The following is a 16,529-nucleotide window of genomic DNA, read 5'->3' on the forward strand; positions in this document are numbered from 1 at the left end:
TAAATATAGGAAGTCTCCAGTAAGAGGCATTGCTACAGAAAAAAAGTACAGAAAAAGTAACCCATAAAGGAAAGATCTACTAATATAAAAGTACTAAAGCTAGATTAAGTTTTTCCTATCTTTGTTTCTTCATTCCATTTACAAAATTAAAAGTAGCAGTAGTGAGGAATAAGAACAAACTACAATCAACATATTCCTCTGTTTCAAACTATACTGTTCTGAATTATATCAACCCTGAGCTGGTGATGGAGAAAGCTTTGAATTGGGAGTGATGTTGAAATTTTGATTTATATTTAAGAAGGAAAAATGAAATTGGTTCTTGGATTAGGTTTGAGACATATGAATGAACTTAAAGGATATGCAATTAAGGTCCAGAGTGATGAACATTTTTGATGCATTGAAATTACTAAGAATGAATATCCAGAATCATGAACTCTCTATCAATCATATAACAACCTTTGTCAACAGATGAGACTTCCAGACAAATGAGGTGAGGCCTGTTTGTAGAAAGCTGAAACCCTTGAGTTCTTAGACTATTTGAAGTCAAGTGAACCTTCAAGGAGGATGTTATGGGTTGAATTGTATCCCTTAAAAGTTTAAGCGTCCTAACCCCAATTATCACGGAAAGTTACCTTATTTGGAGATAGAGTGTATAGATGTAATCAGGCTAAAATGAGCTCAATAAGATGGAGCCTGATACAATTCAAAAAGGAATATCTGGAGGCCAATGGCAAGATATGCAAGAGAACTGTTGAGAAATTATGGAACATATGCCCAAATTGATGTCTCCTACTCAAATAAAAGTAATATGAATGCATCATTTCCAAAATACATATTTTGGCAGAATACCAAATCCTCAGCATGCTAAGAAACTGTAAACACACAGAAAATATCCTGAAGAATAAAAATGATCAGTTTATGTCAAACTTGGCTTTGGAAGAAAGTATAAATGCAATGAATATTTTCAGAAAAGGAATTCTACCCAGACCATGAACATGTTAATACTAAACAAACTTCCCAATAAACCCCAGAAGATGTCGAAGTTGTCCAATAGCTGGGCTGCTGGCACTGAGAGGACAGAAAATAAATTCTCACCTGGATCTTATCCATTCTCATGATTTTATTTCAGAAGACTCTAGACTTGGACTTACACTATTAGGAAGCAGCAGAAAATTATCATCAATGACCAGCATGACAATCAAGAAAAATTGACATGACAATTGATAATTTAAAGATGGAAAGCAATGAGTCATGACTGAATCTGAGGTCCAGAAAATAATGGACATTCTAACCAAGGGACTTCTCTTGGCACAAATGAAGACATTCAGGGAACACACAATGGATCCTGTAGCTGAGGAAAATTCAGAAGCTGAAAACAATTTGGAAATGCTATGTTCAACATATTTCCTTTTCCCTTCAAGTATGGTATGTGCAAAAAGTTACTGGGCTGTAACAAAGAGTTAGAAATTGAAGGGAGCATATTCTTTGTGCAATTTTCTATTCTGGGATCTCTATTCTGTTCCATTGATATGTGTCTGTGTTTGTTCAAAACCACATTGTTTTGATTACTGTAGTTTTATAAAATAGTCTGAAGTCTGACAGGGTGACACATCCAGATTTGCTTATTTTCTCAAGATTGCTGGCAATTTGGGGCCTTTCAGAATTCCATATGAAATTTAGGGTTATTTATTCCAGTTCTGTGAAAAAACTCACGGGTATGTTGATAAGCATTGGATTGAATATGAAGATTGCTTTGGGTAATATGGTCATTTTAACAATATTAAGTCTTTCAGCTCAACTTCATGGGATATCTTTCCATTTATTTGCATCATCTTCAATTTCCTTCATTAATGTTTCCAGAGTATAGGTCTTTCCTTATTTTAGCTACTTATTTTTTTGTTTTCTGGGTGTTATATTCTTTTTGATGTGATGAGTAATTGAGTATGAGTTTGGCTTAAATGGCCTTTATTATGTTGAGATATTGTCCCTCTATATCCGCCTTGATGAGAGTTGTTTTTTTTTTTTCTTAATTATGTGCAGATGTTGAATTTTGTGAAAAGTTTTTGCTGCATCTATTGAGATAATCATGAGATTTTTATCCTTCCTACTGTTAATGTGGTACATCACACCAATTTGTGAATGCTGAGCCATCCTTGTACTGTGGAATAAATCCAACTTGATTATGGTGTATGATCATTTTTATATAATGTTGGATTCCATTTGCTAATATTTCATTGAGGACATTTACATCTATAGTCATCAAAGATACTGGTTTGCATTTTTTTTTTTTTTGTAGTTGCAGTTTTTGTTTTGTAGTTTTTGTAGTCTGTTTAGTTTTTATATCAGGGCAATTGTGGACTCATAGAATGAATTTGAGAATGTTCTTTTCAACTTTGGGGGATAGTTTGAGAAGGATAGGTATTAGTTATCCTTTATAGTTTTGGTAGAATTCCCTTGTGAAGCTGTCCAGTCCTGGACTTTTGTTTGCTGGGAGGTTTTGATTTGATTTTTTTTTTTATTACAAACTCATTTTTATCTAATAATGATTGGTCTGTTCAAGTGGTCTATTTCTTCTTAATTAGGTTTTGGCAGGTTGTATGTTTCTAGAAATTAATACAGAACCCCATGATTGCCAAGAGCACCAAATTTCAATACCAAATATTCTTATCATTCTTCCGGCACAAGAGAAGCCAAGGCCCCCACAGCTTAAAGGCCTATGGGTCTTTGATGTTGTAAAGATCTGATGGGATGGGGCTGGAGAGTGGAATGTTATCTCATCATTCTTATTACAAAAGGTATTTTCTTGATACTCTATTCTACTTCTTTACCTGATGCCAATGGAATACTCTTATGATGTGTTTTAAGACAAAAAAAAAAAAAAAAAAAAAAAAAGCAACCAAGTAAAAGGAAAATAAAGAAAATGGGGAACCCACTTTCAGAAGACATGTGACAAAATACTTTACAATTCTGCTTTTCTTTCATAAGAACACATTTTAAAAATGATTTTCTAAATAAAAGTAACCCAGTACTTCAGTTCAGTTCAGTCACTCAGTGGTGTCTGTCTCTTTGTGACCCCATGGACTGCAGTATGCAGTCACCATCTGGAGTGATTTGAAGTCCAGAAAAAAAAAAGTCCGTCGATGTTTCCACTGTTTCCCTATTTATTTGCCATGAAGTGATGGGACCGGATGCCATGATCTTAGTTTTCTGAATGTTAAGCCTTAAGCCAAATTTTTCACTCTCCTCTTTCACTTTCGTCAAGAGGCTTTTTAGTTCCTCTTCACTTTCTCCCATAAGGGTGGTATCATCTGCATATCTGAGGTTATTGATATTTCTCCCAGCAATCTTGATTCCAGGTTGTGCTTCATCCAGTCCAGCATTTCTCATGATGTACTCTGCATATAAGTTAAATAAGCAGGGTGACAATAGACAGCCTTGACATACTCCTTTCCCGATTTGGAACCAGTCTGTTGCTCCATGTCCAGTTCTAACTGTTGCTTCTTAACTTGCATATAGATTTCTCAGGAGGCAGGTTAAACTACCGCACATTGTACTAATCTCACACACTAGCAAAGTAATGTTCAAAATTCTCCATGCCAGGATCCAATAGTAAGTGAACCATGAACTTTCAGATGTTCAAGCTGGATTCAGAAAAGGCAGAGGAACCAGAGATCAAATTGCCAGCATCTGTTGGATCATCGAAAAAGTGAGAGAGTTCCAGACAAACATCTACTTCTGCTTTATTGACTATGCCAAACCCAATACGTAATTGTCTATAAAAGCACCACCAAGAAAGAACAAGACAAAAAAGAAGAACATGGGAGCAGATATCTGGGTGGTGCCTCCTCTTCCTGGGTTGTTGATAAGGCTGACACACACAGAACATGTTTAGTCTTTAAACTACTTTTAGAATGCTCAGTTGAAATCTGAGCCATGGTGCACTGACTAAAATTTCTGAATTCTGAATAAAATCCTTCAAAATTTGTTCTCTAGATTTACATGTTAGATTAATCCAATTTAAATGTATGAACAATATTTACATCTCTTTATTGGGACAGACTTCAGTTCAGTTCAGTCACTTAGTCATGTCTGACTCTTTGCAACCCCATGGACTACAGCATGCCATGCTTCCGTGTCCATCAGCAACTCCTGGAGCTTGCTCAAACTCATGTCCATTGAGTTGATAATGCCATCCAACCATCTTCTTCTCTGTTGCCCCCTTCTCTCCTGCCCTCAACCTTTTCAGCATCAAGGTCCTTTTTCAGAGAGTCAGCACTTTGCATTAGGTAGCCAAAGTATTGGAGATTCAACTTCAGCATCAGTCCTTCCAATGAATACTCAGGACAGATTTCCTTTAGGATTAACTGGTTTGATCTCCTTGCTGTCCAAGGGACTCTCAAGAGTCTTCTCCAATGCCACAGTTCAAAAGTATCAATTCTTCAGTGCCCAGCCATCTTTATGGTTCAGCTCTCATATCCATACATGACTACAGGAAAAACTATAGCTGTGACTATGTTGGCAAAGTAAAGTCTCTGCTTTTTAATATTCTGTCTAGGTTTGTCAGAGTTTTTTTTCCAAGCAGCAAGCATCTTTTAATTTCACGGCAGCAGTCAACATGTGCAGTGATTTTAGAGTCCAAGAAAATAAGATTTCCATGGTTTCCTCTTCTATTTGCCATGAATTGATGGGACCAGATGCCATGATCTTAGCTTTCTGAATGTCTAGTTTTAAGCCAGCTTTTTTACTCTCCTTTTTCACTTTCATCAAGAGGCTTTTTAGTTCTTCTTCACTTTCTGCCATAAAGATAGTGTCATCTGCATAACTGAGGTTATTGATATTTCTCCCAGCAATCTGGATTCCAGGTTATGCTTCATTCAGTTGGGCCTTTCACATGATATAATCTGCATCTAAGCTAAATAAGCAGAATGACTATATACAGCCTCGATGTACTCTTTCCCAATTTGGACCAGTCTGTTGTTCCATGTCCGGGTCTAACTGTTGCTATTGACAGAGAAAAAGAAATGGTTATCTGAGGAGGCCTTACAAATAGCTGAGAAAAGAAGAGAAGCAAAAGGGAAAGGAGAAAAGGAAAGCTATATTTATCTGAATGCAGAGTTTCAAAGAATATCAAGGAGCGATAAGAAAGCCTTTCTAAGTGATCAATGCAAAGAAATAGAAGAAAACCATAGAATGGGAAAAACTAGAGATCTCTTCAAGGAAATTAGAAATACCAAGGGGACATTTTATGCAAAGATGGGCACAATAAAGGATAGAAAATGCACGGACCTAACAGAAGCAGAAGAAACTAAGAAGAGGTGATAAGAATACCCAGAACTACACAAAAAGGATCTTAATGATCCAGATAACCACAATGTGTGATCACTCACTAAGAATCAGACATTCTGGAGTGAGAAGTCACGTGGGCCTTAGGCAGCACCACTATGAACAAAGCTGGTGGAGGTGATGGAATTCCAGTTGAGCTATTTCAAATCCTAAATGATGATTCTGTGAAAGTGCTGCACTCAATATGCCAGCAAATTTGGAAACTTGGCAGTGGCCACAGGGCTGGAAAAGGTCAGTTTTCATTCCAATCCCTAAGAAAGGCAATCCCGAAGAATGCTCATACTCCACAATTGCACTCATCTCACACTCTAGTACAGTAATGCTCAAAATTCTCCAAGTTAGGCTTCAACAGTACATGAACTAACTTCCTGATGTAAAAACTGGATTTAGAAAAGGCAGAGGAAGGAGAGTGCAAATTGCCAACATCTGTTGGATCATCAAAAAACAAGAGAATTCCAGAAAAAAACATCTACTTCTGCTTCCTTGACTATGCTAAAGCCTTTGACTGTGTGGATCACAACAAACTGTGGAATATTCTTCAATAGATGGGAATAACAAACCACCTTACCTGTCTCCTGATAAATCTGTATGCAGGTCAAGAAGCAACAGTTAGACAGGACATGGAACAACAGACTGGTTCCAATTTGGGATAGAGTCAGACTAAAGAGATGCCAATGAAAAACAGAGACAGTATCTATAAAGGCTGTTGGGTTGAATGAAATGGTAGCCTCTAAAAAGTCAGCAAAGTTCTAAGTCATCTAAATAAAGACAAGAATACAACCAAATTATTCCAGTAAATTTTAGCAGAAGTTTAATCTTTCTTTCAATAGAATTAAGATAAAACTTAGAAGAACACAATTATAAACCTGTGCATTTCTAGAAAATAGTTTAACCCTATGGTTTGATTTGCTGCTGAAATAGTATTTATTGTAACCAAGGTAGAATTAAAAATTAGTGCAGCTCTCATTTACTTGAAAAAGAAGTAAATTTTAAAAAAAGAGTCTTTGCCTAAACATGTATGCATAGAGAGAATAAAAAACGTACACATTTAATATATCCACTTCAGATATATCGATAATCATTTAGATTGTTTCTATATGCTGTAACAACAGTTAATGCAGAGTATCATTACTTGTCAAATTCTGGTAACCTTCTGCTATAACTAAATAGGCTGATACAATTTCTGTAAAAACTCGTGTTTTAACTTTTTTCTATTGGCTATTACTTTTTTATTATTTTTTATTTTTTTTTATTACTTGGAGGCTAATTACTTCACAATATTTCAGTGGGTTTTGTCATACATTGACATGAATCAGCCATAGAGATACACGTATTCCCCATCCCGATCCCCCCCCCACCTCCCTTTGCACCCGACTCCTCTGGGTCCTCTCAGTGCACCAGGCCCGAGCACTTGTCTCATGCATCCCACCTGGGCTGGTGATCTGTTTCACCATAGATAATATACATGCTGTTCTTTCGAAACATCCCACCCTCACCTTCTCCCACAGAGTTCAAAAGTCTGTTCTGTACTTCTGTGTCTCTTTTTCTGTTTTGCATACAGGGTTATCGTTAGCATCTTTCTAAATTCCATATATATGTGTTAGTATGCTGTAATGTTCTTTATCTTTCTGGCTTACTTCACTCTGTATAATGGGCTCCAGTTTCATCCATCTCATTAGAACTGATTCAAATGAGTTCCTTCTAACATCTGAGTAATATTCCATGGTGTATATGTGCCACAGCTTCCTTATCCATTCGTCTGCTGATGGGCATCTAGGTTGCTTCCGTGTCCTGGCTATTATAAACAGTGCTGCGATGAACATTGGGGTGCACGCGTCTCTTTCAGATCTGGTTTCCTCAGTGTGTATGCCCAGAAGTGGTATTGCTGGGTCATATGGTAGTACTATTTCCAGGTTTTTAAGAAATCTCCACACTGTTTTCCATAGCGGCTGTACTAGTTTGCATTCCCACCAACAATGTAAGAGGGTTCCCTTTTCTCCACACCCTCTCCAGCATTTATTGTTTGTAGACATTTGGATAGCAGCCATCCTGACTGTCGTGTAATGGTACCTCATTGTGGTTTTGATTTGCATTTCTCTGATAATGAGAGATGTTGAGCATCTTTTCATGTGTTTGTTAGCCATCTGTATGTCTTCTTTGGAGAAATGTCTGTTTAGCTCTTTGGCCCATTTTTTGATTGGGTCATTTATTTTTCTGGAATGGAGCTTCAGGAGTTGCTTGTATATTTTTGAGATTAATCCTTTGTCTGTTTCCTCATTTGCTATTATTTTCTCCCAATCTGAGGGCTGTCTTTTCACCTTACTTATAGTTTCTTTTGTAGTGCAAAAGCTTTTAAGTTTCATTAGGTCCCATTTGCTTAGTTTTGCTTTTATTTCCAATATTCTGGGAGGTAGGTCGTAGAGGACCTTGCTTTGATTTATGTCGGAGAGTGTTTTGCCTATGTTCTCCTTTAGGAGTGTTATAGTTTCTGGTCTTACATTTAGATCTTTAATCCATTTTGAGTTTATTTTTGTGTATGGTGTTAGAAAGTGTTCTAGTTTCATTCTTTTACAAGTGGTTGACCAGTTTTCCCAGCACCACTTGTTAAAGAGGTTGTCTTCTTTCCATTGTATATCCTTGCCTCCTTTGTCAAAGATAAGGTGTCCATAGGTTCGTGGATTTATCTCTGGGCTTTCTATTCTGTTCTGTTGATCTATATTTCTGTCTTTGTGCCAGTTCCATACTGTCTTGATGACTGTGGCTTTGAAGTAGAGCCTGAAGTCAGGCAGGTTGATTCCTCCAGTTCCATTCTTCTTTCTCAAGATTACTTTGGCTATTCGAGGTTTTTTGTATTTCCATACAAATTGTGAAATTATTTGTTCTAGTTCTGTGAAAAATACCGTTGGTAGCTTGATAGGGATTGCATTGAATCTATAGATTGCTTTGGGTAGAATAGCCATTTTGACAATATTGATTCTTCCAATCCATGAACACGGTATGTTTCTCCATCTGTTTGTGTCCTCTTTGATTTCTTTCATCAGTCTTTTATAGTTTTCTATGTATAGGTCTTTTGTTTCTTTAGGTAGATATACTCCTAAGTATTTTATTCTTTTTGTTGCAATGGTGAATGGTATTGTTTCCTTAATTTCTCTTTCTGTTTTTTCATTGTTAGTATATAGGAATGCAAGGGATTTCTGTGTGTTAATTTTATATCCTGCAACTTTACTATATTCATTGATTAGCTCTAGTAATTTTCTGGAAGAGTCTTTAGGGTTTTCTATGTAGAGGATCATGTCATCTGCAAACAGCGAGAGTTTCACTTCTTCTTTTCCTATCTGGATTCCTTTTACTTCTTTTTCTGCTCTGATTGCTGTGGCCAAAACGTCCAAGACTATGTTGAATAGTAGTGGTGACAGTGGGTACCCTTGTCCTGTTCCTGATTTCAGGGGAAATGCTTTCAATTTTTCACCATTGAGGGTGATGCTTGCTGTGGGTTTGTCATATATAGCTTTTATTATGTTGAGGTATGTTCCTTCTATTCCTACTTTCTGGAGAGTTTTAATCATAAATGAGTGTTGAATTTTGTCAAAGGCTTTCTCTGCATCTATTGAGATAATCATATGGTTTTCATCTTCCAATTTGTTAATGTGGTGTATTACATTGATTGATTTGCAGATATTAAAGAATCCTTGCATTCCTGGGATAAAGCCCACTTGGTCATGGTGTATGATTTTTTTAGTATGTTGTTGGATTCTGTTTGCTAGAATTTTGTTGAGGATTTTTGCATCTATGTTCATCAGTGATATTGGCCTGTAGTTTTCTTTTTTTGTGGCATCTTTGTCTGATTTTGGAATTAGGGTGATGGTGGCCTCATAGAATGAGTTTGGAAGTTTACCTTCATCTGCAATTTTCTGGAAGAGTTTGAGTAAGATTGGTGTTAGCTCTTGTCTAAATTTTTGGTAGAATTCAGCTGTGAAGCCATCTGGTCCTGGGCTTTTGTTTGCTGGAAGATTTTTGATTACAGTTTCGATTTCCTTGCTTGTGATGGTTCTGTTAAGATCTTCTATTTCTTCCTGGTTCAGTTTTGGAAAGTTATACTTTTCTAAGAATTTGTCCATTTCATCCAAGTTGTCCATTTTATTGGCATGGAGCTGCTGGTAGTAGTCTCTTATGATCCTTTGTATTTCAGTGTTGTCTGTTGTGATCTCTCCATTTTCATTTCTAATTTTGTTAATTTGATTCTTCTCTCTTTGTTTCTTAATGAGTCTTGCTAATGGTTTGTCAATTTTGTTTATTTTTTCAAAAAACCAGCTTTTAACTTTGTTGAATTTTACTATGGTCTCTTTAGTTTCTTTTGCGTTTATTTCTGCCCTAATTTTTAAGATTTCTTTCCTTCTGCTAACCATGGGGTTCTTCATTTCTTCCTTCTCTAATTGCTTTAGGTGTAGAGTTAGGTTATTTATTTGGCTTTTTTCTTGTTTCTTGATGTAAGCCTGTAATGCCATGAACATTCCCCTTAGCATTGCTTTTACAGTGTCCCATAGGTTTTGGGTTGTTGTGTTTTCATTTTCATTCATTTCTATACATATTTTGATTTTTTTTTTTATTTCTTCTATGATTTGTTGGTTATTCAGAAGCATGTTATTTAGCCTCCATATGTTTGAATTTTTAACAGTCTTTTTCCTGTAATTGAGATCTAATCTTACTGCACTGTGGTCAGAAAAGATGACTGGAATGATTTCAATTTTTCTGAATTTTCCAAGACCAGATTTATGGCCCAGGATGTGATCTATTCTGGAGAAGGTTCCGTGTGCACTTGAGAAAAAGGTGAAGTTGATTGTTTTAGGGTGAAATGTCCTACAGATATCAATTAGGTCTAGGTGGTCCATTGTGTCATTTAAGGTTTGTGTTTCCTTGTTAATTTTCTGTTTAGTTGATCTATCCATAGTTGTGGGTGGGGTATTAAAGTCTCCCACTATTATTGTGTTACTATTAATTTCCTCTTTCATACTCGTTAGCATTTGCCGTACATATTGCGGTGCTCCTATGTTGGGTGCATATATATTTATAATTGTTATATCTTCTTCTTGGATTGATCCTTTGATCATTGTGTAGTGTCCTTCTTTGTCTCTTTTCACATCCTTTATTTTAAAGTCTATTTTATCTGATATGAGTATTGCGACTCATGCTTTCTTTTGTTCTCCGTTTGTGTGAAATATTTTTTTCCAGCCCTTCACTTTTAGTCTGTATGTCTCTCTTGTTTTGAGGTGCGTCTCTTGTAGAGAGCATATATAAGGGTCTTGTTTTTGTATCCATTCAGCCAATCTTTGTCTTTTGGTTGGGGCGTTCAACCCATTTATATTTATGGTAATTATTGATAGGTGTGGTCCCGTTGCCATTTACTTTGTTGTTTTGGGTTCACGTTTATACAACCTTTCTGCATTTCCTGTCTAGAGAAGATTCTTTAGCATTTGTTGAAGTGCTGGTTTGGTGGTGCTGAATTCTCTCAGCTTTTACTTGTCTGGAAAGCTTTTGAATTGTCCTTCGTATCTGAAAGAGATCCTTGCTGGGTATAGTAATCTAGGTTGTAGGTTATTCTCTTTCATTACTTTCAGTATGTCCTGCCATTCTCTTCTGGTCTGGAGGGTTTCTATTGATAGATCAGCTTTATCCTTATGGGAATCCCTTTGTGTGTTATTTGTTGTTTCTCCCTTGCCGCTTTTAGTATTTGTTCTTTGTGTTTGTGTGTTTGATCTTTGTTAATTTGATTAATATGTGTCTTGGGTTGTTTTGACTTGGGTTTATCCTGTTTGGGACTCTCTGGGTTTCTTGGACTTGGGTGGCTATTTCCTTCCCCATTTTAGGGAAGTTTTCAGCTATTATCTCCTCGAGTATTTTCTCATGGCCTTTCTTTTTGTCTTCTTCTCCTGGGACTCCTATGATTCGAATGTTGGGGCGTTTCACATTGTCCCAGAGGTCCCTGAGGTTGTCCTCATTTCTTTTGATTCTTTTTTCTTTTTTCCTCTCCGCTTCATTTATTTCCACCGTTTTATCTTCTACCTCACTTATCCTATCTTCTGTCTCCGTTATTCTACTCTTTGTTCCCTCCAGAGTGTTTTTGATCTCATTCATTGCATTATTCATTTTTAATTGACTCTTTTTTATTTCTTCTAGGTCTTTATTAAACATTTCTTGCATTTTTTCAATCTTTTTCTCCAGGCTATTTATCTGTAACTCCATTTTGTTTTCAAGATTTTGGATCATTTTTATTATCATTATTCTAAATTATTTTTCAGGTAGATTCCCTATCTCCTCCTCTTTTGTTTGACTTGGTGGGCACTTTTCATGTTCCTTTACCTGTTGGGTATTTCTCTGCCTTTTCATCTTGTTTAGACTGCTATGTCTGGAATGGGCTTTCTGTATTCTGGAGGTCTGTGGTTCCTTTTTATTGTGGAGGTTTTAGCCAGTGGGTGGGGCTAGGCGATTGGCTTGTCAAGGTTTCCTGGTTAGGGAAGCTTGCGTCAGTGTTCTGGTGCATGGAACTTGATTTCTTCTCTCTGGAGAGCAATGGAGTGCCCAGTAATGAGTTTTGAGATGGGTCTATGTGTTAGGTGTGACCTTGGGCAGTCTGTATGTTGACGTTCTGGGCTATGTTCCTGAGTTGCTGGAGAATTTGCGTGGTATGACTTGCTCTAAAACTTATTGGCTCTTGGGTGGTGGTTGGTTTCAGTGTAGGTATGGAGGCTTTTGGACGGTCTCTTATTACTTAGAGTTCCATGTAGTCAGGAGTTTTCTGGTGTTCTCAGGTTTTGGGCTTAAGTCTCCTGCCTCTGGATTTCAGTTTTATTCTTCTAGTAGTCTCAGGACTTCTCCAAGTATACAGCACTGATAATAAAACTTCTAGGTTAATGGCAAAAAGATTCTCCCCTGTTAGGGACTCCCAGAGAGGTTCACAGAGTTACATGAAGAAGAGGAGAGGGAGGAGGGAGATAGAAATGAGCAGGAGGAGAAAAAGGGGGACTCAAGAGGAGAGAGACAGATCTACGCAGTTGTCTGTTCCTAGAGTGTTCTCTGTAGCCCAGACACCCACAAAGATTCACAGGATTGGATTGGGAAGAGAAGGGGAAAGGTGGAAATAGAGGTGCTCTGAGGTAGAAAACAGAGAGTCAAGATTGGGAGAGAATAATCAACACACTCCTGAATAAAAATGGGAACTGAATATTGGATTCTTAAATGTTCACAATTTATATCATATACTGAAAAACAAAAATTAAAAATCTAGAGTAGAGGTTAGACTCTGAAAAATACTATATTAAAAACAAAAACCAAAACACACACAAAAAAATTTTAGAAATATATATGAAGTTCGGTTTAAAAATAGGGCTTCTCTTCTTTTATTTTTTTTTTGTAAGTTTATAGTGTATTGAAAATGAAAATTAAGGAGTAGTAGAGAAGTACTAGAGGACTTTAAAAGAAATAAGAGAAAAAGAAAAATAGAAAATAGAAGAGAAAAAGAAAAAAAAAAGAAAAAAATTCTCCCTAATTAAAAAATCGTAAAAAATCTTTGAAAATGAAAGTTAAGGAGTAATGGGGGAGTAATAGGGAATTTTAAAGGAAAATAAAAGTGAAAAAATAAAAAAGAAAAAAGCAAAAAAAAATTTTTTTCTTACTTAAAAAAAAAAAAGTAAAAATATATCTAGGAATTTCTCTGGAGCTGTTGTGGTCAGTGTAGGTTTGCCTCAGTTTCAGATAGCTCCTCGTTCCAGCTTACACTTCTAGATATCTACAGGCCCCATCCGGTGTAGTCGGGGTTTTCTACAGGGATTTTAATCTGTTACACCGGTCCTTTCAGAAGAGGTTCCCTTTGTTTATTTGACTTCTGTTTGCCAGTCTCTTCAGGGCCTCATTTCCGCCCTGACACAGGCGGGTGGAGGTGGACTCTTATTCAGGTAGCTAGTTCCGTCGCGCTGCGGGGAGGGGCTGGTGCTGCAGGGCGGGGCTGGAGCTGCAGGGCGGGGCTGGCGCTGCTCAGGCTCCTGGCTGCTCTTTATGGAGCGCGCACTGCGCTGCACAGGGTTCCAGTCCTCGGGTGTTCCACAAAAGCTCGGAACAAAAAGCTGCGCCTGCTCATTGTGCCTTCCCCGTCAGAGTGGTCCAGGCAGCTAGGGGCTTAACGGGTGTGCTTTCCCCAGGTGTGGCACGCCCACTCCCTTCCGCGGTCCCAGTGTCAGTTTCCACGGGCGCCAGCCCGGTGCGTGCGCCTTCTGCGTCCCCAGCCCCAGTCCCCGCCCGCGCCGGTAAGTTGCCTGCGCCCTGTGTCTCGCCGCGACCCTCCCGGCAGATGTCGACCATCCAGAATCTCGGTCCCTTTGTTCTGCGAAAGGCCGGCAGTGTGTTCCGGCCGGTTAATTTTCTCTCTCTCTTTTGCTCTCCCACAGTTCAAGTTGGCAACTCACAAAAGCTCCCTCTGATTGTCCTCAGGGCACTCAGGCCCGGACCCTGCCCAAAGCAATGCCGCCCGCTCCTCTCCGTTCCGCCCCCATTTGCTGGTGGCGGATGCGGGTGTCTGGGGTACTTTTCTGCTGGGAGTTGCTTTTAGGCTCATAATCTGTGGGTTTTATTTATTGTTTCTCTCCCAGTCAGGTTGCCCTCCGAGATTCAAACACTTCTCCCAGGCCCGCCAGTGCGAGGGTTTCCCGGTGTCTGGAAATGTCCCTTATTAAGACTCCCTTCCCGGGATGGATCTCCATCCTTAGCTCTTTTGTCTCACTTTTTATCTTTTATATTTTGTCCTACCTCCTTTTGAAGACAATGGGCTGCTTTTCTGGGTGCCTGATGACCTCAGCTAGTGATCAGAAGTTGTTTTGTGAAGTTTGCTCTGCGTTCAGTTATTCTTTTGATGAATTTGTAGGAGAGAAAGTCCTACTCCTAAGCCATCTTGGCTCCTCTCTATTGGCTATTATTATTGGAAGTATTTGCTCATCAAGATTTCCTCATGGAGCATAATACATATGACAGATCTAAACAGAAGCATCTAAATATTTAAATTATATTTTAAAATTTAAATGTAAAAGATTATTTTTAAGAGAACCTGTTGCTCTACTTGGAAGGAAGTGTAAGATATTTCTCATCCTTCTTGGAGTTAAGTACACTAATTGTTTGTAGTGGATAAACAATGCCAAATGGAATAATGTTAATTAATTGAATAAGTTTTTTTCTTCATTTTCTTCTATTTCAGTTGATTTATCTTTAGTGAATAAGGATGAAGAAGCTATCTATTTCTTGGGAAATTCTCTTGGCCTTCAACCAAAAATGGTAAAAACATACCTGGAAGAGGAACTAGATAAATGGGCCAAAATGTAAGTATTATTTCAAAAGCTAACAATCAACATCTCATACAAGAATTTTAAAAATCACTCTAGACTGTCTAATATTTGAAAAGGTGTAAAGTAGAATCTTAGAATATTAGAGCAGAGAGGAACCAGAGGGATTGTGTTCAATGAGTGATAAAATATTCTCATTTTATGGATGAAATAACTGAGGATCAGTAAATAAGGTCATATGGCAAGTTAGTGGTAGAATTAATAGTAAAGCTTTTAAAATATTTTAAAAACTTAGCTCCTCCTCTGAATTGGCACATCTATGTCATAAGCAATTATTTTATTTTTTAAATTACTAACAAGGGAGTTAATATTTAGGATTCAGTTTAGTGTTTTCATGATTAGTTCTTGGCTAAACTCTAGCACACCAATTTTTATAAATAAGAAAATAAAAATTGTTGAGGGGGGACAAGAGGTTGAGTGGAATAGAAGGTACTTCCCTCACCAAACTGAACTTGATTATTGAAAGGATGCATATCCCTGTTGGCTCAGAGAGTAAAGAATCAGGCCTCTGCCTGCAATGCAGGAGATCCTAGTTCAAGTCCTGGGTTGGGAAGATTCCCTGGAGAAGGGCATGGCAACTCACTCCAGTATTCCTGCCTGGGGAATCCCATGACCAGAGGAGCCTCGCAGGCTACAGCCCATGGGGTCGCAAAGGAGTCAGACACGATTAAGCAACTAATACTTTCGCTGAGTAGATGCTCCACTGGGGCTTGGGGCTTAGCTTAGCAGGTTCACTCTAACTGTGAAGGAATCTTACATCAGGATTCACGTTTTTCTCCATTTTTTTCCTCCATGTTCTACTTTTACACTTCTGCTTATGAAACCGTCCATACTCTCTACTTACCTCAATTCTCACCTCTTAAATATCAACCTTCTCAACCACTCATCACTCCTTGCTGAATATCTAGTGCATTAGTAATCACTGCTCTACAATAGGCAGTTTAGAGGTATCTACTTACATTAGTTCCATATTTTTAGCTATACTATAGATTTCTTAAGGAAAATAACTTAATCTTATATACTTCTTATCCTTCCCCAGTAATTACTGACAGCTAAAACTGGAATTTTTAAAAAATATCTTAACTATTTAAATATTTATATTATTTGAATATTAAAAATAGTATACATATTTTAAAATATTTTTGATTCTTAGAATCTGAAAAATAGATGACGGGGAAGCTAAACCTAAAGCACAAGGAAAAAAAGAAATTCAGAAATGAAACCATACCAGATAAGAATTATGAGCAAGATATTTAGTTCTTATAGAAACACAGAATGACTTTTCCAGCTTTCTATATTCTTCAGGCCAGTGGTCTTTTCTATTGGGAACAAAACCTCTTTAAAGTTAAGTTTAAACTGACTGTGCCAATGATTACTATCATGGCTATTAGATAACACTGCAGAGTTCTTAATTTTAGTGGTTAAGAATGTAAGTTCACAACTCAGTGCAAGAATAATAGAGTTTTACACAATTTAGTAGGCCTGTTATAATTTTATTTGCACAACATTTATGCATACTTTGAAAAGTAAATATCACTACATTTGGAAGCATTCTGCACCTGAAGGCTTTGGTATTTTAAAATATGAGGGCCATAGTTAATAAAAGTGGTTAATATTCATTTTTGGCCTAAATGTAAAATATAGCAGATAATTAGATTGAACTTGAAATTTGGAGAGTGTCCTTGCCTCTTAGATATTGGTTCAGCAAACTGTGCATTTTTATCCTTCATGTATATTCTAAAATATGCTGCTCTGCTTTCCTATTTGTATCCATTCAATTATCCTACTTTATTAAAAGACTGG

At 37.4% G+C, this 16,529-nt stretch overlaps 1 protein-coding gene across 1 annotated transcript in view; it reads left to right on the plus strand.

Moving 5' to 3' along the window:
• The window catches only part of KYNU (kynureninase), a 125,822-nt gene that overhangs the window by 15,831 nt on the left and 93,462 nt on the right, over nt 1-16,529 (plus strand). The window contains exon 3 of the mRNA XM_065931472.1: nt 14,582-14,702. Coding sequence (XP_065787544.1) covers nt 14,582-14,702 — 121 coding nt within the window. The remainder of the gene's footprint in view (nt 1-14,581; nt 14,703-16,529) is intronic.

This window comes from Muntiacus reevesi, chromosome 3 (assembly GCF_963930625.1).
Source record: "Muntiacus reevesi chromosome 3, mMunRee1.1, whole genome shotgun sequence".
NCBI classification, from domain to species: Eukaryota; Metazoa; Chordata; class Mammalia; order Artiodactyla; family Cervidae; genus Muntiacus; species Muntiacus reevesi.